This window comes from Leptosomus discolor, chromosome 1, assembly GCF_034619465.1.
Source record: "Leptosomus discolor isolate bLepDis1 chromosome 1, bLepDis1.hap2, whole genome shotgun sequence".
In the NCBI taxonomy this organism is placed as follows: Eukaryota; Metazoa; Chordata; class Aves; order Leptosomiformes; family Leptosomidae; genus Leptosomus; species Leptosomus discolor.
In genome coordinates, this window is record NC_141391.1 from 75,405,595 (window position 1) to 75,430,000 (window position 24,406).

Consider the following 24,406-nt stretch of genomic DNA (forward strand, 5'->3'; position numbering starts at 1 on the left):
TTGTTCCTTACATACCACCATCGGACAGAAATCTCCTTCTGTTGTCAGGGGGGCCAAATGGAAAGCTGCACGTGGCACCTATTCCAGGTACCTTTTTAAAGTTGTTACACAGATCTTATGTGGAAACAGAAACCAGTCAGGCTGGGCTGAGAAATATCATTAGGATGTGGTATCTCACAAACATTAATGACACAACTGCACGGGAACTGGTTTTGTTGTTGACTTCACACCAGGTGTCGCATTACCTGTTGTCAGTGACATGACCTCCAGAGAGCCTGACTAAATGGAAGTGGTGCTTCTTTCTGGTGTGCTAGCCAAACATCTGGAACTTGCATTTAAAGACAGTTTTAAAAGGACACAAATGGATTCATTTGGTACCGAAAAAACCGAAACCGTGATTTCCCGACGTTTGCTGTTAGTCAGAGCTGAGATAGTGTAAATCACTGATGAAATGCCTGTCTCCAGCTAGAGGCATGCTGCCTTCAACGAGAGGAGTTCACAAGCATTTCTGGGATTCCTAGCCATTTTTTTTGCCAACCTAGAAAGCACCTGCTACCTATTGCCACAAGCAGTTCACTTAAGTTTTCCAAAAGCTGCACCTAAGAATGATCAGTTCTTCCAAAGACTGAAACTGGTTTTACCCAAGACTGTTTTTTTCCGATCTTATGGCAAGACAATGGGATACAAATTCTGGTTAGCAGAATTAGAAAGCAAGACAAAGTAAGCTTTCAAGTGCCAAAGAGCACAAATAATTTACATACGAAACACACACTGAAGGGTTTGTACAGCATGTATTGTTTTAATTCCACTGCATTTACCTTTCACAGAACGATAACATATGCGGTCTTTAACAACAATCGAGTCACAATTCTCTAGCACCTCTGTTCATAAATATCCTCAAACATGAAGATACTTGCAGCCCAAAAATACTAAGTATTGGCCAGAATTTACAGACAAACATCTATAATCATGTCACTTACCATTTTCACAGGTCTTCTCAAAACAGGAGAAAACACACCCAGAAGACTAGCAGGATCCCACTTACCCCAGTTGTTTAGATCACATCAGATTTATCCAGATAGATGTTTAAAGTGCACTAAGTTTAGCACCACCCACTAAAGACTCCATTTAACTTAAAAAACATAACAAGGCCATTACCAAGAGCCAAAAGACAAGGAAATGTCTTAGTATAATAGGAAGGGAAGCTTACATGGGACTAGATAGATTAATTCTTTCTTTTCAATACACGAGCTGCTTTAACAGGCAACACTATTCCACATCTTACTGGGCTGACAAAGACCTAGATACCTACTTGCAGGGCATCAGAGAGCTTTAGTAGTATATTTTCTCCACCAGCCTGCACTAGCACCTTCCTCTGTAAAACAAAGTGTTCTAAATACCTACAACACCTCTAGCAAGCATCAAACAAGTTCTGTAGGACTATGCCCGATTAGCACACTTGCCACTTGAAAAGTGAAGTCTCCCCAGCACACAGTCGCATACTGACCTGATGTTCAGCCATGACAGCATAGGAGTTGTACCTCCGCCGACAATCCACACAGTGAAAAAGACGATGAGGAGAGTTGTTGAGAACATCATTTGATGTGAGTAGGTAGCAGTATCTCGTATAGCCAAAGCAAATGCCATTGCTCCCCTGAGACCTACGCAAAAGCATGAAATAGCAGAGCTTCAGAAGTGCAACCACACCTATTTATAGAATAGCATCATTTCTTGCTCCCTCTCTGCCACATAGGCACAAAGTGACAAGCAGAAAGCACTGGGCTCCAGCAAGTTTTAATTCCCTCAGTTTCCCTGGCAAATTATGCCCGAAGACGATTTAGAACGTTATTTGCCCTGGCAGTTTTCTGTAATTTACAGATTCCACAAGTGCTAAGAAAAGGTGTATTTCCAAAAACTGACAGGAAAGAAATGCAGAAACAAATAAGTTGTGGACAACAGCAAAACATACTACAGAAATCAATCAGCTCCCTTAATCCAAATGAAAACGCACACTTCAGTTGATTCCATAACTGAAGTGTGAGTTCTTGCTACTAAATTGTTATCAGCTGGAAAAATATTCTAGTTAACAACATGTTCACAGGCAGACTATATTCCCCACCTATCCCCTCCCCTGCCCCCTGTCACGAAGCTCCACTGGCAAGGACAAGCCATGGTATTTGGCCATCTGCAGACTTCTTAAGTAGGGGAATCACAGAATCACAGGATGGTTAAGGTTGGAAGGGACCTGTAGAGGTCATCTGGTCCAACGCCCCTGCTGAAGCAGGGTCACTTGGAGTAGGACCTTAGACTGTGTCCAGACGGCTTCTGAATATCTCCCAGGATGGAGATGCCACCACCTTTCTGGGCAACTTGTGCCAGTGCTTGGACACAGTAAAAAGAGTTTCCTGATGTTCGGAGGGAACCTCCTGTGTGTCAGTTTGTGTCCATTGCTTCTGGTCCTGTCACCGCGCTCCCTCTTCTTTACACCCTCTCGCGTACAGAGGCATCCCTGGCACTTCTTGAGGATGCACATGTTTAGACACACACTCCATGATTCGCTTTAAATGACACACAAACAGCTATGTGTGTCACAGAAATCATAAAGGAGTTTGAAGTCAAATCATTGCTTTCTCCAACTAAGTGGGAGAACACACCCATAAATACACTTCTATTTTCTCAGTGGCTATCTGTTTCTGCACAATGTGTACATCATCTTAGCTAGATGTAACTGTCTGGATGAGATACATCCCAATTCCCCCATCCCCTTCAGACACACTTCAAATGAAAATACTCTTGTTCTCAACACAAGATGACTGCTTGCTGCCAGCAGCTGGCATTTCAAGATGTCACTCTTCCCAGACGTGACACACTTTCTGTAAAGGTTGAAAGACACATGATGGCATGCTGCAACAACCATTAAGTCTTCTATTCAGGATGCATGGATGTGGATTATAAAAGCAGAAGGTAGTACTATAAATTGCTTATGAGTTAAAAATAAGATTTTTTTGCTTTACCAAACATTTTTGCTTTTACCTGAAAACATCATCATGTGCTGAAAGTTCCAGCTGATCTTATGCCTTCTGCCCAGATTCAACAAGAAGGAGAGAGGGTAGATGTGTGCAGCTCTGCCCAGAAAGATCGCAATCTGTTCACAGCTGAGGGTTAAGGATTTCACTTTCCTGAGGTATGTACTCTTGGGTACCTGGCTGCAACATGAAGCTTCTGTTTTAGTGAGAGGTTTACATCATGATATCAAGTGTTCTTGTTATCTCTGTCTTTATAAAACAGACTTTCACCAGTTCTGTGCATACAGAACTCACCGCACAGAATGCAAATTTTAACTAATATACCCAGGTTTTTTAATGCACTGGGAAATTAAACCTAGTATTACAACTACCAGTTGTACAGGCGAAGACTTTACTTAAGGAATTCACACTTTAAACAACTATCACCACCACCATTCAATTACGTGTTTCAGATCAACAGAAATGCAGTCCTATGTCCAGAAAGAAAATCAACATAAGACCAGCAAGTGGCCAGTCCATTACAGCTCCTGAAGAGGCAAAATCTCCTACTGGTTGGCAAGCACTTAAGAGTACAGAGTTACTAAGATGACAAATCCAAAAACCACTTGTTAGCACTAGAATGAAGTTCAAAAAGAGCAGGAAAAGAGTATTGCAGAAATTCATGACAGTAGGTGGTAAGCTCCTTCCCTCCCTTAATGTGGCATAAAACATCCAGTGGTTCCCATGAAGAAGCAGAAAGTTAAATACACCCTCCACTGTCTCAGGAACACTTTGGGACAAACTAGAGTGATGTGTTGAAGTCCTATAAAACACCACCACAAACAGAACCCCACCAAACACTGATCATTTGCTGCTGGGACAACAACATCAGAAGAATGAAACAGCTCTCCTATGGAAAAAAACTAAAACCATGCAAGAGCTCTAGACGCCACCGGGTTGCTGCCATAGCTGAAGTAAAGTGATACTGCTTTATTATGTCTCTAGGAAAGTAAGATTTTGGTTATTACTTTATACAAAAAGCTTCACATAATTATTCCAAACAGCTTTTATAGTAGTCCTTTTGAGAATGTAGAAGTCAAACATCAGAAGCCATCATGACCAATATACATAGGAATAACAGCTAGGATTTTGTCAACGGACACCGAGGCTTTAGCTCTGCCTTTGCAGTCCAACCTTTCTCTTTCAAGAGCTAATGACGCCTCCACAATTCACGCCCACAAGGTGTTAACTCAACAAGGACAGTAGCTGTTGAGGCAAAATGTGGGTGCTAGCACTAGCTGCCCTCCTCTCAAAGGTAGAAAAACACTCAAGAGGCAACAGAGGCTAAGTGCAGTTGTAGAAAAAGATGTGGAAAATGTAATGAAAGGTAGGAGGGTAGACAGAGAATGGAACAAAATAGATACTGAAAACAAACCCAAGGCAGAGAGCATAACCTGAGAGAGGAGAGAAGGCCACAGCAAAGATGAAAAATTACAGTGCTTAGTATACCAGATGCAACCACTCTGTTCATGTCTTTATCCAATGGCTTCAGGGTTCTGCAGCATTTTTTAGGCCAGAAGAAGAGACGTGAGGAGACACAGGAGAAAATATATTAAGTTTCAGAAAAAAGTAAATGGCCAAAGGAAAATAAAGACAAATGCAATAAATCCTTAAGAGCAGTTACAGAGATGAGAGAAAACGGTAGAAAGAAGACGAGGAAAGAAGTACGTTCTGGATTAGGCCATCTTTTACATGTCCCTTTATGCGGGGTTTACCTCCATTGCCAATAGCCCTACTCCTGCAGCAGGCAGGGAGAAATCGGGACTAGACCAGTTCCCATTGCTTCATGCACACTTTTAATCGCTGAGTTTTCAAGCAGCCAAGCATACAGTGAAGAAATAGTTACATAAGCCGTTTCAACAGGGGCAGGATGCAGAGAGGAATCTAGTGATTCCTAGCTTACGTGAGCGTGAGTAATACAAAAGGGTTCAGTTCTGGGATGGGGCCCCAGCTGCAGCACAGCACAGGAGACGGGAGCTGCAGTGCCTCATGCGAATTCAAGTGTGTTGTGGTTTAACCCCAGCCAGCAACTAAACACCACACAGCTGCTCACTCACTCTTCCCCTGCTCCCAGCGGGATGGGGAGGAGAATTGGAAAAAAAAAAAAAAAGAAAAAAAGTAAAACTCATGAGTTGACATAAGAACAGTTTAATAAGTAAAATGAAATAAAATATAAAAATATCAATAATAATAATAAAATATAGTAATTATAATGAAGGAATGTAACAAAAAGAGGGAGAGAGAAAGCCAAAGACCAGTAGTGCACAATGCAATTGCTCACCACCAGCTGACTGATGACCAAGCAGCGATCCACACCCCCCCCGCCCAACTCCCCCCAGTTCATATACTGAGTACAACATTCTATGGTATGGGATATCCTTTTGGCTAGTTCGGGTCAGCTGTCCTGGCCGTGCTCCCTCCCAGATTCTCATGCACCTGCATGCTGGCAGAATATGGGAAACTGAAAAATCCTTAGCTTAGGATAAGCACTATGCAACACACTGATGTTTTAGTTGTTGCTATCAATGTTATTCTCACACTTAATCCAAAATACAGCACTGTACCAGCTTCTAGGAAGAAAATTAACATTCCAGCCAAAACCAGGACAAATGTACCATGTCAGCCAGGGACAATGAGGAACAGATACCCAACTCCAACACCAGCACCTATCAGCAGCGTGTACCTTTCATGTCACGGTCTGCACCACAGCCCAGTTCCTCCCTCCTCCCCTCACATGAGATCCTGACCTCTACCTTTGGGGTATTGCTCAAAGATAATCTATTCACCCACAATCCTCCTTATTTACTTGAAGTTTGTTTGTTTTCTTCAAGGGACCATTGGAAGTGAAGAGAAAAATGAATCGTTTTCCAGGCCTCCAAACTTCAAACACAAGAGCCACACAAGCGCTGCTGGCTGTCAATAGCCAAGTCACACAATAAAGCATATTAATTTATTTATCTATTGAAATTATGTGTCTTCTAGCACTTGCTCAGGTACAGAGCCAACAACTGTGTGGCACAGAGGCCTTAGGGCTTTGATGTAAGGGGTAACCAAAGATTGTTCTCAAAATTATTGTGCCTGCAAGACATTAGGGAAACTCAGGTCAGCCCCCATCCTCTATTCAGTAAAGCCAACAGACATCCCAAGTTTTCAGGCACATAAGACAGAGAAACCTCACACAAAGCAAAAAAGGATACAAAAGCTCCAATGATGAAAACTGGGCTGAATATATGTTTCTGGAATGTAAACAGTGCCAAACCCATATAAGAAAATATGAAGTTCTCAGCCAGGAAGTGCAATACCTCAAAGAGCTAGGGAGAAAACAGTCACATGTTAAAGGCCAAGCAATAAAGACACTTTACAAAAACAATAGTACATGGACTACTACAGCAACACACTGTGTAAAAGGTGAAAGACAGTCTTGCCTGTTTAGTGCGACTTCTTGATTCAACTGACAAGTTATTGTACGTATAATGCGCCTGGGTTATTCCACAGAAGAGGACAGCCACCACACCTGTGAGCAGAACCACATGCAAAAATCAGCCTGTGTACTGTGTGAGCTCAACACATTTTCCCTTCCCAAGTTCTATTAAATTTATACATCATCCCTAACCTTGAGATTTTATGAACCTTATTTTCAAGTGAGTTAGATGCCAGTTTGGGGAGGTGGTGTTTGAACCAAACCATTGCTCTTAAAAGCCTTTGTTACACAGCGAGCTGCACCTTCAATGACATTGCACAGAATGTAAAAAAGCTTTAAGTACCAACACCACGTTTCTCATAGGTAAGTTTCAATGAGAAAGTGGAAAAAAGGCTGCTAAGACGGACAGGAGTTCTGACTCCGTGTGCTTGAATCCCAACTACTCACCAGTAAATCCACAAGCTTCTGCAAGCAAGAAAGTGCTCCAGGACATCAAGAAGAAGAGAGCCGTTTCCAGCAGGGGGAAGCAGTGCAATTTGGTAAACTTTGTCACGTTAAGTCATTTGTTAAGGGATCAAAAAAATAAATCCTTTGGTTTCGCTGTACTCAGTATTTATGATAAACTTCTATGTGCTAACAACCAATGCTAGTTGGAAAACAAAACACTTCTAGTGCTGAAAAACATCAATTCCATGACATCAAGACATACTTGAGAATCAAGCTCTCTACTTGCAAGTCAGTTTTAGATATTTTTTGCTGCATACTATGGCTCCTCCTCTTTGAGATGATATCTTACTCTATGTCATGTTTCCCTGCCAAGTGTCGGCAGGGAAGAAATATATACCTGGCATTCCTTTTACGTTGGGCGTCTGGGGGTTTGGCGCTTTTTTTTTTGGGAGGGGGGTGGGGGGTGTGAGTGAGTGTTGGTTTGGGTTTGGTGTTCACCTCCTAAAGACACCCCCCCACCCCGAGTCTAAATAAAGCATAAAATACATTCAGAAGCATTTAATTCACAGGGCTGCTGTTCCTGACTACAGCAACACTAAGATGAAGTAGATTTATCAGAATTTTTCTGCTCAGATTTGTTGACAAGCCCTTTTCAGAAAGTGTGGCCACTTCTGTACTTTTGAGCCAAAACAGAAATCCTGCCTACAACAAAATATATTTTCTCTCCTAGCGTTGATGTGTTTTAGAGCAAAAGCCAACTCAAATCAGAGCAGCTCAGTCTTTTAATGGGAGGCAAAACCAAGTTCATCTTCCAGAGGACAGCAAAACTTGAGGAACATCAAACACACACTGAACTAACAGTTCATACAGCTACTGAAGAAGGGGAACAGATTTCAGTAGAGTTAAATATAGCTCTTCACATACCACAAAAAAGTTGTTCACATATTTATAGAATTTTGGGTGGTTTTTTTTTTCCTCATCACTATTCTGTCAGCAGGTAAACACTGAACAGCTCACTGTACCTGAGGTGCAGACAGCTATTTGCAACTCTACTAGAAGACACAGAAAGAAACCATGTGCTAACAGGGGTGGTACAGAGATCCCTGGTCTTTCTGAAAGCTGACAGCTAGCACAATCTTCTCTGAAATCCAAGTGGGAGGACAGCAAAAACACTCGAAACGGTACGGTGGTAGCACTCTCCCCCCTGCTCATATGAAGCAGGTACCTGAATGGATGCATCAAGGCTGCACCACCATCCACCGTTGCTGTCCATGCGAAACACAGCTGCATCCTGGGCTCTCTGGGGCGCTACACAATCTAAAGCTAATGGCAGCACTGCTGCGTGGGGAGCCATGGCTCAGCATGGGATAGGGATGGTAAGAGCAATGAGCAGCACTGCTTTCCGCAAGAAATTCACAGGTCCTCGGAGGTCTGGGGCTCACAGCACTCTTGACTGCCTCCTGCAAGCAGCAGTCAGGTAGCCCAGAAGACTCAGTGAAAACAGTCTCCTGTGGGCTTTATCACAGAACACTGCATTCACAACAAACAACGTGATTAAAACCAGAGGCAAAGAGCTGGCAGAATTTCGATGGGAGCCTGGTTAGGATGAGACAATCCTGAGGTCAGCCACCTGCTGCTCACCCACGCCTACTTCTTGCTGGCATTCTCTGCTAACTCGGAAGAGGGCAAGGGCTCTAAAATACATACTCCAGCCACGCCTTCAGTTGAGATCCTACTTTGTCAAAAGGTTGCCCTCAAAACAAAAGCCCAAACTGTCATAAAAAATATATATTAATATTCTCCATGACAGTTGGCATTACACCAAATATAAAACTCAGCATTTTTTTAAACAGCTGTTAATTCCTCACACAGTCACTTCTCCCCATAAACCATCTCTCTGAAACTTTAGAGGATGTTCTGTTACACTCAGCTGAATCCCTCCCCTCCTAAATGAACCTGTTTTCTAAGATCACACTTCTGAAGCAGCAACATCCATCTAATTGTAGCAACAATTAGAACCCATCTTCACACAGAGCGCTCAGATATCCCACTACAAGTTTATCTCAGTGCCTGGCTCAAAAGGCATTCACAGATGCTTAGGAAACTGGATAGCCACAGTCACTCCACAGGAGAGGAAGAGGTTGAACCTTGTTCCCCTGAAGTTAGGCAAGGGTCCTTGTCAGAACCAATTCCTCATTTCCAGTCTTTTCTGGCAGCTTTGTGAATCAAATTCCTTATTCGCCCCTTACCAAAACATTTCATTAAATCTGAAACGAAAACCTGTGCTCATCAGTTTGGAGGAAGACAAAGGTGAAAGAAAGGTAAGGGGAAAAAAAAATTTACTATTTCATATAATTGACCAGATTCAAGTGTCAATTAAAATTAAATTACTATTTTTCTTTTCATAACTTTCTTTATTCCTTAGAGATGGCCTTCTGGTTCACTTAATTTCAACCAGGCAGGTTCTGCAATTCAGAAAGAAAATACAAAGTGGTACAATACCTTAACTGTTATAAAAATAACCACAGATAGTGAGGTCAAGACAGCTTGCTGAAAGCCAGAACAAGTCCCTGTATATTATTTGCATCATATTTGGAAACTAAGTATTCTGTCTCTTTTCAAAGGACAGTGCATGACTGCATGGAACCCCTCAGTCATAGAGAGTTAGTCATACATACTTCACAGCTATGGGAATAACAGTCTATTAACTTCATCCATGACTTAAGTTAGGAGTTCTAATCAGCTACGATAAGTAAAATGCAAATTTACAGTTTGCTCCTACAGTAGTGCATGACACTAAGTAACTGTTTTCTTTTGGAAAATTAACAGTTGTATAATTGAGCAATCCAACCAATCAACAACAAGAAAACCCCACAACATACACAAAAAGCACCACAGAGGCTGACTTCTGAACAGCCTCCCCCCTCCCAGACTCATATCACCATCCTGAGCACAAATATTAGAAGCAGTAAGAAGCAATCGCTGTTTCAGAAGCATGATTTTACAAAATGAATCTGAATGCATTTCAGCTGTAATTAGTAGCCAACCAGCAAGCCAAAAACCACAGCAACAGCATTTGAGCAGCCAGAGCTATAGGTGGCCGGTAGCCTAAAAAACAGATGAAAAAAAATCATGGTTCTGAACCACATCAACTTCAAATCAGTGGAACTGGAAGACCGAACATCAAAGTATCAACAGCACATTTTCCCCTTATACCTGAAGGGTTTCCATTACGCAGACATATCAGCCAAATCAGGGGGCCTCCAGGAAAGGTGGGAAGGGACTCTTTACTAGCAAGTGTAGTAACAGGAAAAGGGGTAACAGTTTCAAACTGAAAGAGGGAATATTTAGATTAGATATTAGGAAGAAATTCTTCACCGTGAGGGTGGTGAGACACTGGCACAGGCTGCCCAGAGCAGCTGTGGCTGCCCCCTCCCTGTCAGTGTTCAAGGCCAGGCTGGATGGGGCTTTGAGCAACCTGGTCTGGTGGAAGGTGTCCCTGCCCATGGCAGGGGAGTTGGAACTAGGTGGTCTGTAAGGTCCCTTCCAACCCAAAACATGCTATGACTCTATGAAATCTGCACAGTGTGTATATAACAACATATGGTTGAGACATCATTGCTGAAGATGAAGAGTCACAGGTTCATGATTATTGTACAAAATACCACATTTTACCACTTTTTAGGTCAGTGTTCAGAAGTCCAGGCAGATTAAAGCAATCTGGGCTATGCATAAGTATGGTTATACTAGCCAGTCTAAAACCAAAGTAGTTTAATTTTTTCCTGAAAAAGCATCATGATTCCTGGAGCAGGTCAGGCTTAAGGTCTACTGCCTGAGCCTAAAACAAAACCCACATAGATTGCTTGCTGAGCACGTCAGAGCTCTAATCAAATAGCAACAGCAAACTTCAAGAGAACAGAACAGATTATGCAAAGCACATTGCATTACAATGTTAACTCTGGTAGAGATACAATCTTATCCAAGATGGATGACATCAGATTTCTGGCAGAAAGTTTAAATGCAGGACTCAAAGAATCCTGTGGGGTCAGAACCAGCTATTAATGATTTTGCTGAAGACAGAATCAAACACCAGTTACCATAAGAAATGTCTTTCAAGTGTGATAATAAAAACTATTTTTAAATTTCATAAAAAGAAACTGGACATTAGGACATGCCCATTTAGGGCCTCCCCTTGGCTTCCAGCAACATCACTAAAACTTCTAGTATGGCCACAATTACATTGGAAAAAGCTGATTTCTGTGGGTACCGATAATGCCTTTCTACAAAGGTCACATGAATACTGATCACATCTTCACACTCAGATTAAAACAAGCTAGAGTTGGATGTGGGACAGCCCTGTTAATACCTGAGTATGACATCTAGTCTGAAAGAGCTGAACATCAAAAAAGGATATCAGAGCTGTCACAACCCCCGTCACTGCTCCCATCATGAAAGAACCACTGAATATTCCCAGGAAAACACCAACGGACTTGAAAAACGCTGCTGCATCAAAAGCATGGGTATTTTCACCTGTTGGCTGGTAGGCAACTATAGATCTAGAAAGCGAGTAACACAAGGAGAAGTTAGAAGTGGCATCAGAAAAGTTTTATTCCATAACAGCAACACCTGAGCAACAGAAGTGACAATCCCATACTGAAAGCAAATTTGTCACTCTGGTGTATGTATGCATGAGGGATCTTGGCAAGTGTTTGCAGTGTTTATTAGTTCAGTTCAAGACAATTCATTTAAATTTAAAATAACTTTTTTTAGAAAAAGCATTTATTTTAGACAAATACCAAAAGCAATTAAGGAATTTCAGAGCAGAAATTCAGGTAGTTACTTACGAAGATAATACAATGGCAACAGCGTCATTCAACACGCTCTCCCCAAACAGAAGGGCATAGAGATCGACATCAGCATGCAGCTCATTAAATATTGCTAGCACGGTAACTACAGAAAGAAAAGAGAAGAAACGCTCTGGCTGGCTTCAGGAACGACTGCATGAGCTGACAGAGCAGACTTTCCAGTTTGCCTAAAGCAACAAAACCCAGGAACTGATGTACAGGTTCAAAATTAAACTAGGAAACAAAATAGCCATGTTTACCTGCAGGTAAGCAATTCCACTACGAAGTCTTACAGCAGCTCCGTTAGGAGGTGGCTCTGTTGTCCTCCCATCTGCACAGTGTTCATAGGAAAGCTCCCAGGATCAAGGGACACGGGGCCAAAAAAGCACTTCTACCAAAGCCCTGATATTTTTTGTAGAACATGTTCCATACAAGATAATCAACAAAACGTTGTGCAGCTCTTGCTACTTTTAACAGCTGCATGGATCATTGACATAGCTTTATTATTTCAGCCATTGTAAAACAGTGCTAATAATTCTAAGCGTTGCCACTATGACAGAGGAGTGTGTGTTCGTGCAGAATTTGAAAAGGTCCAGACTGCTAAATATTTATAACCATCCTTTCAGGAAACTTCAGTCTGAGATGAAAGACCACGATCTTGAAGATGTTCCCACATATGAGCTTCAAAAATCACATGGCGACTTTTTGCATCAATTGTGTACCACCACCAGCTGTTCAGAGCTCAGCTCAACCACAGTAGCTACTTCCCATTTTCACACAAATCGCCACCGAGAACCTCAAATAAGCTGCTTTAAATGTCAAGCTTCATACTTCACCACTCCCTACCCTGGCCCCTTACATATACCAGTTCTGCAGACTGACCGGTCAAGCAGAGACACCTATGTAAGCCTGCTGGACTTTGAAGGATGACTAGATTATTTTGGCAGAAGCTCAAATTACTTTGCCAGAAGAGCATTCTTCTACATAAACTCATAAAACATGAAGTTCATCTGAAGGAAGGAAAAAAACCCTCCCCACATTTAAAGAGCCTAAAAGCCTCAAATATTGCTCTTAAATTATTCAATGTCTCAAGCAATGTAGCTAAAGTAGGAAGTCCTGCTATGTAGACAATGTAATAATTTCATCTATTTGCAGTCTTCTACCTGATGCACACTAAACAACAAAAAAAACACCCCTACTGGGTAAAAAAAAAAATATATTTGAAGTATTCAAAGAGAAAAGTTACATTTTTTCCCCAAACATACCAGTCCAGCACCAAACTGACAGAGAACAGCTTTCACAACACTCAGAATTTCATGCATTTCAGAGAAAAGGATCAGAGATACTAGCATAACATAACTGAAAATGAAGTGCTGTTAATATCTTTGTGCTATGCAGCCAAAAATCCTAACAATAGGATTATTTTGGAAGGTTATTAAAAAATGTTCAGCAAGCTACCTGGATCAGTGGCAGATATTATCGCTCCAAAGAGGAGGCAGTCTGTATAATAGAATTTATCAGAGAGCTGACCCACCAACTTCATTAGTTTCACAACCCCATACATGAGATTCCTGAAGAGAAAGAGCATAAAACAGTCCACATCAAACAAGTCGGTGCATTTCAGACAGGCAAAGGAAAAGCACAAGCAACAACATTTCAGGTGGGCTTGGTTATGCTACAGGTCTGTGGGACACTGCCACAGTTGAACACTAAACTCTCAAAAGTAATTTTCCTTTTTTCCCTATGAACCGAGTCAAGTGATATATGACCCAGAAGATATTATTTTAAACCAGTAAGCAAAGCATGAAATCTGTTTGCACAACTAGTACTCAGAACCTACAGGTTGTTTACCTTTTTCCACCAAAGGGAACATTTCCCTGCACAAAATTCCCCTCAGTGTTGCTCCTCCCAACACAGCACATAGGCCAAAAGCTTTGAGCTAAGAAAAGCCTTCAAAGCGTTTCTCTAGTGAAATTCTTTGACAGACAAACCAAGGTCACCTATGCAATTCAGGATTTCTGTATTTCAGAATATCCATACACCAGACACAGTAATATTAGTAGCATAAAGAGACTGTGCACAAGTAAACCAATGCGAGCAGCTACCTTACACTAAATATGTGTGTACATATGCGCATAAAATTATATATATACATATATGCAGAGAGAGAAGGAGAGAGGGTGTACACACATGTGGGCACTGAAAGGAACATCTCTAAAAATTTGACAGCTAAAAGCCTATTACAAGTAGTGTCCTCCAGAATTCAAGTCAAAGTCAATTCCAGTAAAAGTCTGGACCGGACTTTACATGAAACACTCAACGCCACTCTAGTACTGTGGACTTGTCAAGGGATTCAAACTTGACAATAACTTTTCAAGGGACAGTATTGTTTAGAAGCAGGATAAATCTCAGCAAGGTACATTTGCCTTTTGTCTGGAGGATACACAAATGAAATCCTCAAACAAACATATAACGCAATTGAGGCAATCTGGAAGACTCAACATGCACTTTATCAACTAAACTTTAGTATAGAAAGGAACTGATACCACAGAGTTCACTTACCCAATGATAAAACAAGAGACGGCTGTTCCTAAAAAGGCATAAGCCAAAATGGACCCCAAATTCCTGAAAAAATGTCTCTGCAGAGAAAAAAAGAGGTTATGCACTTTTTAAAAACAAGTTTTATCACCTCTTCAAAACCACACTACTACGCTTTCATTAATACACAGAAACACTCCTCCATTTCAGAGAAACGCTTCATTACTGCAATGTAAATTCTACCCAACTTCAACAAATTGAATAAACCAAATCTGAACTATGTATTAAATCCTACATGTAGCTTATTAACAGGAAGCTTTCCACACAGATGTTTTCATAAGAGATGTAAGAGTTAGCTGCAAAACTGAAAACCAGCACCAATTCAGGGTATCTGCAGCAAGAGCAGAATCTGGGCCTTTCTGCCATTCAGGGTCTGGCACATCCCCACTGGGATTCAGGTTTGGGTCCACTTCTCAGCATTTATTGCATTTTGGATATGTGAGAAGGACCGAAACAATTCATAGCAGGATATCTTCTACTTTAAGTGAAACTGACATTGACCTCTGGCAAAGTTCAAAGGAAAAGAAATCATCAAGATTAAATGGAGTTTAATGTGTTTATAGTAAAACGTACATGTCTTTTCTCTTAAAACAATACAACCTAACCATCTGTGGAGGAAATGAGATTTTTCTTACTGCCATAAAAAAAATAAATGTTTGAAATGGAGTCTGCACTCCTGAACAAATCAGCAATTTCACATTAAAAAAAAAAAAAAAAAAAAAAAAAAAAAGAGGCTATTCTCCTCGGAAATGATTACACTTACTTTCTTCAGGCTATAGCCAGCGTGAAAAATAATAGGAGGCAACAGAATGTTGAAAAAAACTTCTGGGTCAAACGTTACCTAAAAAATAAAATATGACATTTCAATTAGAAACAGACATACATGAATTGTCTTCTTCCTCTTTTGTTTTCTGACAACTACTATTTTTCGTTGTTGAAATAGCTAAGTTGACCCTTCAAAACACTGGCCAGCTCTATACATACGCAGCAGCGAAAAGCTGCAGCTCTTCCTGGTAAGCAGCATCTAGAGAAAACAGGCATTACATCCATCAACAATAATAATCTTGCAGCAGTCCCAAACACAGTTCCCTTTTAAATTAAAAAATTCTAATAGAAATGACACTGGAGAAGATCTCTCTTATTGTGGTACATGATATTCATATACCTGCAGATGAAATGCTATTTTAGCTTACATTTTTTTGCAAGTCTAGCCACTGCACAGTTATTGGATGCCAATCAAGTCAGATACAAGACTGGTTTTCAGGAATTGAGATCATACATCACTTCCATGTATTTCAGTAGGAGATCCAGATACCCACGAAGGACTACACTACACTAAGGCATGAAAAACAACATTTAAAAGCCAAACAGAAGATCTGCACACATGTGAGACTAACAAGGCTCTACTGATCCCCGTCTAAGCACAAGTTAGAAGACAAACAGAAGTCTGCACTCCCAGAATAGGATTCATCTCAGCTAACTTCGGGTATCTATAGCAGACAGGTAGATACAGGCACGTAGCTCTGTTCACGGTCAGCAGAAAGAAGTATTTTTGAGTTACAAACCTTCAAGTCTCAATCCTATATTTCAAAGTCTAGCTTTGATACACACAAAAGGTGGTTAATTGCTGACACTGAACAGAATAAGAAGCCAAATGGCAGATCTGAGCAACAGTTGCTAGATTAATTTCACTTGCAATATCAGGCTGTTTCATTTAGTGGATTATAGGGATGTAAGCAGTAACTATTCCCTGACAATAAACAGATTAAAGAACCCTAGGAAAACAACTCCTGGGTTTCTACAACCACTTTTCACTAAGAAATTATCGTTTTCCTTATGTTGTATTATACGAGACAGTATCCAGCTTTTTTTGTTCAGCTGGTCTTCATGAATTCTACAGGCATTAGAAACGTAGACTAAGTTTTCAAACAGCAGTGGAGGGCTTTGGGAAAGCACTACATGCATGCAACAGAGCACCAGCAGTGATACAATACAGGGGGCACTTTTGAATTAAGCATTGAAATACTATCAGGAATACAGACACCTGATACTACCCAACATTCAAATGGGATGGAGTGAGGAGGAGGGAGGGAAGCACAAGTAAACACTCAGCCAAGCATAAGAAATGATCCACCCTCACCTTGCGTAGCATGTCATTCTGCTCCACGTTGTGGATCTTCCCAGGGCTGATTTCCCCTTTCAGCGTGTACTCAAAGAACTTCCCGCTGACGTTGACCAGCAGGGTTGTAAACGGCCTGTCCTCCTGCGAGCAACTGAACGGCTTGTCATGGCCGCTGGTAGAAGGAGTCCCATATCTCAAGATCACCCCAACTATGAGTCCTGGAAGAGAGTTAAAGATCCATTAGGCTGATTTGCTACTCCTGTACTGAACTTTCTAGTTTCAAATAACACCCAGGGTATAACGCAGAAACCTTACAAGCGTACGTGCATCATGAACGTTTTGCAGTGAATCATTACTAGCGGTTTCCTGAAGAGGAAGGGAGGCCCTGAGCACATCAAAACTACCAATGAATTTACCTGGTATCTGCCTGAAGTGACGAACAAGACTGTCCATTTCATGTTTTGCCTTCCTTGCACTCATTCACACCTCTAAGATGTAAATCCTAAGTTGCTCAAGAGGCTAAAGACTAGGTCATATCAAATACATTTCACCTGCCTAAGGAGACAACTGAGTAGATACACCATCACTGGCAAATAACAACTGCTGAAAACATGTGACCATAACTGAGCTGAAACACTGATGTTTGCCACAATATTTTACGGCTGCAGCAAGGAAGCAAGGTTTTTTTGCCTGGCAATTTTAAGCAAGCAAACAACATTTGTTGCACAATCTCCTGCATACTCTAAAAACTTTGCAACTAAACTTCAGATGACATGCACAAAGAAGCCAGCTACGTGTCTTTTGCAAGCATTTTCCACATTTCACAAAACCAAAAATAAAGTAAGGTAAAAAATGAGCAATAAGAGACCTAAGATTCAGGAATATAAGAAGAATTACTCAGCCAGCCTAGATAAAATCCAACGAGAAACACTATCAATAAGGGATGCATCAAATACAATGACAAAAAATAGTTTAATCTAACAGGAGGGCCACGCCAGGAGCAAAAGGTTTTAACTGAGCACTATTCCTTTTAGAATGTACTAAGTAAAGAACAAGACTCCAGTTCTGCAGTCAGAACATGTAAGAACAGTCAAAGTGGTTTTGGTCTGGTAAGTAAACAAATTGATACCCACTTAGTAAAGGCTCCCCTGTTGCCTTAGGATGATCTGCAATTTAATCCTTGTTCCAGACAACTGCAAGATAAAGATGGATGTTTGATCCTTTTGTTGACAAGTCAGTAGTCATTGCTGGTTTTGCTCCCTGTGACACTCACTCTGCACCCATAAATCTGTTTCCCCGGATGGTAAATGAAGTTGACAGGTAATAACAAGAGAATAAATGAGCTATAACAAACAAAAAAAATTCTACCACACACCACAAAAAACCCCAAACAGATTTATACTCATAGTGTAAAGAGTAACCAAACTGTATCCCAAAAAAGCCAACAAAAAGAACACACCTCATTCTCTTCAAGTTCAGAGTGGCAAATAGTTTTACTGCAAGAGAAGGTGCAGCAGGTAGTAGCTGTGACACTAGCAGGCAGCTTGCCCGCAGCTCTCCTTCTCTAGGATCAAGAGAATACAGTGGCAACAAGATGATTAAAAAGTAACTGGAAGATTAGAATGTACTATATTTAGAAAGGAGTAGTACATACTCAAAGAGAACACAGGGGAAGAAACCCCCTCAGCACGACAAATCTACTTACTGAAATTTCAAATATTGACAATTTAAATATGGAGCATTCACGTAAGCATGCTCCTAACGACCCCAGAGCATTTTACAGCTATGCATGACGGATGTGTCGCGGTCGCAGCTCTGCACGAAGTGACAGGTTACGGCCAGTCACTTCCAAGCCACGTGCACTACTAGTTATAGCTACAAACATGTCCACCCACCCAGCCAGGCACGCAGCCAAAGCTTTCTGTTGCTCTCACCTTCCTCGCACCTAGGAAGAGCCAGGCTCACAGGACACATCAGGAAGACTGTTAGTGTTAAAAACTGATCTAACCAGCAATCCCATAGTAAATCAGAAGCCAGATGTAGAGATGAGTGTATACATAGTAGTGGCACAAAGCCAGATCTATACTACTGCTAAGCTGAGAACAGAGAGGGGGATACCAACAGACATAATAGCTTCTTAGGCTCAGAGACTGTCCTTAGTGAATTCAGTGCAAACGCAGATGGGAAACCCCCATTGCTATTGCATTAGTAAGAGGCATCGGAGAGCAGGGTGTGATTGCATTACACAACTGGATATAACCCACTCATACATTTTCTCCCCTCTAATAATATATACACCAGTTATTTTAAAACAAGTTTTGAAGATAGGCCAATTATATCCACAACTGATACGCAGTGTTTGAAGTGAAACATCCTTTAACCCTCAGTCTCCCACGACCCAGCTAACACAGCTACAGGGAAATACCCTGTTTTCACACACCTTCTGCTGATAAAGTACCAAACTGGACAGCCTTTGCAGTGAGCACTGTAGTTTAGGAGCATCTGATCCCTGCTGCCAGGCTGCTGTCTTGCAGCAGGATGCAGCTGGGACCTGGGTGGCCAATGTCGGGGCAAGAGGCCAGCAGAAGTGGCTAAAGCTACCCATGGCTCAGTCATTAAAAGGAAATAAGTATGAAAACAAAATGGGGCCAAGGAGCCCACACAAATTCTATGACTGGCTTCATTAGCAAAAAAATACTAGGCACCTAGTAGTTCAAAGGATGAGTTAGAAGAAGGGAAAGTTCCCTGACCTTAGAGAGGTGCAGGCATACTGCTGTATTTATCATACAGTCCCAAAAGGTCAGGTTTCGAACACTACAGTGAAATGCGTCAGCTGGACACATTTGACAAACGTGAGCTGCAGAAATCCTGAAGTCAATGCTTTTCCAAAAAAGAATGTACAGTCTTCGTAGAAAACCATATGGAAGTATTTTCAGTTTCCCAATGAAGATCAAGTCTTTTACACACTAACGAGTTACTGGACTTCTTAGATGGTTTCTCCCTTCCAAGTAACATTAACAAAGCTTATATATTTAGTCAGTCCTCAAGGGCCCAAAAAAACTAAAAGCCCAAGCACTTTTCAGGCAGACCAGAGCTGAAAGGATGCCCTTCTAAGCTGGCTGCCATTAGGTGTTATACAGATGGCCAGGGCATCCTCTATAAATTTTCTCTGGATACTTGATTTCAACCATTTCTGGAATGTCAGAGTTGCAGCAGCAGAACGAAAACAGGAAAGAGAGACCTGGAATTGCTCAATGGACAAACCTAGAGGGTTTGTTAACTTCTTAGCTGTTAATACAAGCATAAATTCAGTACAGCTCTGTTGCTTATTTGGAAGCAATGGGATGGATAGATGCTGGAGGCTAGGAATGGATACAGAAGAATCAGTACACAAACTCTGTGTTACTTCTGCACCACAAGGTCTCCCGGTTGAAGAGTTTAGGGAGAACCTGGACCAACAGAGCAAATATGTACCCAATTGCTTAAGAACATTTTACCTCTTCAAAAAAGAAACCTCTAGGGCCACTAATCCAGCACTTTCTTACTGCATGACTGTCACAATACGAAAAAAGCAAGCTAGAAATGGGCTACAAATACTTCAAAATGTGTGAAGACCCTTACTTTCAAAGTTTCGGTTTGTGGTAACTGTTGCAAGGGCAAGTTTGTATCACTGCTGAAAGACTCTCAGGAAGGATAATCTCAAAAATTAATACTTAATGCCCTGTATGCATGACTTGCATTCTCACTTTTAACAGAGAAAGCATTTATGCCAGTATCTTGCCTGTACAATGCTGGTCACGCAGCTGGTACACAAAGAACATCTTACTGGAAATGAAGCATCAAAAAGCTGGGAATATTTTTTTCCCTTTTAAAATAAATCACTACTGATAATAAAATAGACTTCAGACATAGTCAACACCAATCTGGCAATACACCATTTAAAATAGCATATTTACTTTTGGTTTTGTTGGAGCACAGAAGTCACTGAAGTGAGAATATGAATTCAGACAGGCATGTGTAACTGCGAGTGCCTGTCCCTGGTCAGAGCCACGCTCTGCATGGTTTCCAGCCCAGTTCTCTGCTGAAGAAGTAGCCTTGATGTTTCAGGGAGCTTCAGTAGGCAGCAGTCTGAAGGAAGCGGAGGTATGCACCCTCCACGACCCAGTTCAACCAGAGAATTCAAACTGAATCAGTGGACTGGATCAATCTGTGAACTCAAACCTGTTTAGATACAGTTTGTTTCACACGCTCCTGGTAAAGAGTCGGGCACCGAATAGCCAGGGTCCCTCCCTATGCAGTGCAGTTTGCATTAACTACGTTTCCGCCTCAAGGAGACTCAGCAGAGACCTTATTGCTGTTTGCAGCTATCTACTGGGAAGACAGAAAAGAGAGGGACAGACTCCTCTGAAAAGTGCATGGTCAGATCATTAAAGTCAAATTGATCTGGCAGACCAAGAAGGGGATGTTTTACTTCCTCAATCCACCCAACTTGCCCCCTGCCCTGGGCCACAGCTCACCCTCTGGAAAGCAGGTAGAGGGAGTGACCAGGAGACGTTCAACCACTGTTAATGCCACATAAATACAGAAAAGCAGATACTGTGACATAGCAGAGAAGACACTTGCTAGTAGTCTTTTTAGTTGTTGTGGGGTTTTTTTTGTTTTTTTTAAAGTATTAAGTTTTGAAAGCGACACGACAGCAAATCATTTTGACTGGTTTGTCAAGCTGGGCAGCGGCAGTCTCACCTCGGCGCACAGCCTGTCTCCTCTTCACGCAGCCCACAGAGAGGCAGAGTAGCACATTTTGGGTATCTGGACACCAGATGCAAGGTAATGGTGAGTAAAATAGCTCTTTGCTTTTGAAAAACCACAAAGAATATGTCAAAAGGATTTCTGATGTTTGAAAGTCTAGATTTTTCCTCCCTACTCCCAAACTGAACTTTTTCCCAGCTTGAAGACAAAGAAACAAAGATGAAGACAAACTTGGCAAGAAGGATGAAAGAAAGCCCTATAAGTATCATCAAGGCAAAAGACTAATAATAACACACAGCATTTATAACACAGCTTGTCTTCCTATAGGATGTTTGTGTGCATCAAGATATCACCTTTGGAAAGTTTTACTTTAAATAGCATGAAACGCCACCAGAGTAAGTATTTTTCCTAATACAGGGTCAACCTTTGAACCTCACAGTCCACACCTTCAAATTTGACAGCAATTTATGGGGGAGTTTCAACACTTCTTACAAAGTCGTTCAGACACTGTTTCTGATCCAGAACTGCCCTGGTAATGTTGCACATCTGAAAAATCAGATCAAACACCACGTACCATGTCCAGAAGTGCTGGCAACCCACTCTCTATACCATTTGCTTGCCATTCACTGTACTATCCCGTACAGAAGTGCAGAGGAACACAGCTATACGACCCCTTGAAGAAAGGTTAAGCAAGTGACTGCAGAGCTCCAGACTTCCATTAGCATCTCCCACTCAGCATCATTCATCTATCAGCTACTTTCTTAATGGTGCAACACCGCCAGCACGGCATTCATCAGCCTGTCACATCGCTGCAGAAGATGAGAGACTTGAAAAATGGGAAGCCTGTTTTGAAATTAATCCTTGTCTTTGGCAGTTTACGTTCAGCAGCGTAAACACGAGACAAGTTCTCATCACATTTCAGCTAAAAAAAAAAAAAAAAAAAGAAAGGAGAAAAAAAAAAGGGCATTTTTCGACATGGAATGGAGGCAGGAATGCAATGCCAGTTATTGAAGTCTGAAGGAAGTTTTGGGGATACCCAAAACCCTGAAAAGCTGAATAACAGATTCAAGGTCACGTTTTGTCACTGCCTTTGGTCTATTTTAGATAAGGAAGTTAAATGACAGTGAACAAGCTGGTAATTCTTCCTTGTAGGCAAACATAGCAGTATGCTATCAAGGGCATCTTTGTAATAAGCATTTTATTAACTTTTTAAATAAGCCAAACTGAGCATAGTTTTGAATTTAAAGAAACAGGTTATTCAAACAAAAAAGTTATTGGGACACTGTGCAGAACCCAGTGTCAAATTAACTTGCTGGCTCTGTGCTGCCAGATAAGTGTGCACTGTGTGCACCCTCACCTTCTCGCAAGCCTTGGGTTCCAAAAAAACCCACAACAGTGTCTGTGACAGTCAAAAATGCCTTCTGAGTAACTGTTGCTCTGTTTTTCCCTAGGGGAATTAATTACGTTTCAAGCCATGTCACGTTAGTGTGATCCACATACTCATATGTATAGTGAAATGGTCAAAATAATTTATGAACTACAGAAGCAGGCAGATATGCTTTATTCTGCAATGTACATTCTTACTGACGACATGGTTAAAGAACAGACTTAAGGCAGAAAAAAGTAAGTTAAAAATACAACTAGCAGGTGATTTAAACAAAACTACTTTGGAATTTCAATAGTTAATTTCTGAAGAATTATTAAGTTTCGTATATAGCTTTCCATTTACACAGAAGAGTTATAACTCCAGAAAAATTAGTTCCAAATAGTTTGGAGGGACAAATAGACCCTATTAGCAAGAGGGCAACTACAGAAATATGATCATACAGATGTGGCAAAACAATAACCAGTAAGCAAAAATCACTCCCTGTATCCTCCTCTAGCATCTAAAATCCAGAAAAGAAAAGAGTTAAAACAAAAAACCCAATCAACGGAACAAAAAAACCTCCCACAATAAGCCACAACCCTGCAGCATACATTGAACAGCATAAACTGAAGGCTCAGCCCTGGAAGAAACTGCTGTCCTGTGGTGAGAACATGTGGCCTCTGGTCCAAGCACAGGACTGTGAGTCAAGGCTCCTGAGCTAATTCCCAGCTTCAGCAGTGACTCAGTGGAAGAGCTCAGACAAACCACAGACAACAATTTAAAGAGACACTCTCAACTTAAAAATAAGATACCACCGTTATAAAAAGGCACAGGTATTTGTAAAAGATTACAAAGAAGGTCAGAGTCTGCAATCAGTCTCAACTCACATACTTTCAAGTTCATTTACCGCATAACCATTATTTCACGCAACACAGATTTAACAAAGCATTTGCTGTTAAATATTTTATAAATAGCATCTAAAAAGATTCTTTATACTGTCAAAAATAAAAGTATTCCTCCTTAGCTATAAAACCCAAAGCACCACACACGTTCCTAGAGGCATGAGCAGCAGCAGGCAACCATGATGACACCAACCTCTGCCCCACTGTGTCTCCCTTTCCCTGCCTCATACAGAAGTGACTCCCTAGCAGGGCATCAACTGCAACTGGTCCCAGTCCCCTGCAGCAGGAGCAGAGCTGAAGCATTTCTTTCACTACAGACAGATGAGGAAAACCCCCAAACACTGAGATTCTTTCCCCCAGGCACATTGGTGACCACACTGGCAGGCACCTGAGAAGAACAAACAGCAGGAACAGCAGCAGCCCTATGGCACATAACAGAAAACTTCCTGTTTAATCCTTGTGTTTTGTTATCGCTTTTCTCTCAGTTTGCACATGCATGCTAGATATGCCCAGCATATATCAAACAAGAGGCCACAATCTCCTCAGAGTCCAAAAAAGAGTAACATTGAGCTATTTGTTACAAAAAAGGTTTACAGTAACATCACCTGGCTCAGACACTAGCAAGAAATTAAGCTTCCCAGTTTAAAAGAAAAAAAGCCCAGACAATAATTATCCCCCCCCAAACGTGCTGCAAAGCTTCAGCAGAAGGAGTTATTAATCTGTCACTGCAAGGAGTCAGGCTTCAATCTGCAACTCAATTGAAACTCATTAAGCAGCAGCAATCTCTTTGCTGACACTGTCATTTAATTTTGAAGGTTTGACATAAGGAGAGGATGAAGGGGGAAGGGGCAGGAAATACATCCATCTTGGCATGGCTTTGGCTTCAAAGACC

General features: G+C 41.3%; 1 protein-coding gene across 1 annotated transcript in view; it reads right to left on the reverse strand.

Moving 5' to 3' along the window:
- Positions 1-24,406, reverse strand: part of SLC9A7 (solute carrier family 9 member A7) — a 76,395-nt gene that overhangs the window by 23,801 nt on the left and 28,188 nt on the right. The window contains exons 2-12 of the mRNA XM_086482218.1: positions 16,516-16,715; positions 15,139-15,216; positions 14,340-14,416; positions 13,236-13,348; positions 11,778-11,883; positions 11,348-11,489; positions 6,934-7,039; positions 6,491-6,579; positions 6,263-6,376; positions 3,034-3,145; positions 1,508-1,661 (exon numbers count right to left, since the gene is read on the reverse strand). Of these exons, the coding sequence (XP_086338344.1) occupies positions 1,508-1,661; positions 3,034-3,145; positions 6,263-6,376; positions 6,491-6,579; positions 6,934-7,039; positions 11,348-11,489; positions 11,778-11,883; positions 13,236-13,348; positions 14,340-14,416; positions 15,139-15,216; positions 16,516-16,715 (1,291 nt within the window). The remainder of the gene's footprint in view (positions 1-1,507; positions 1,662-3,033; positions 3,146-6,262; positions 6,377-6,490; positions 6,580-6,933; positions 7,040-11,347; positions 11,490-11,777; positions 11,884-13,235; positions 13,349-14,339; positions 14,417-15,138; positions 15,217-16,515; positions 16,716-24,406) is intronic.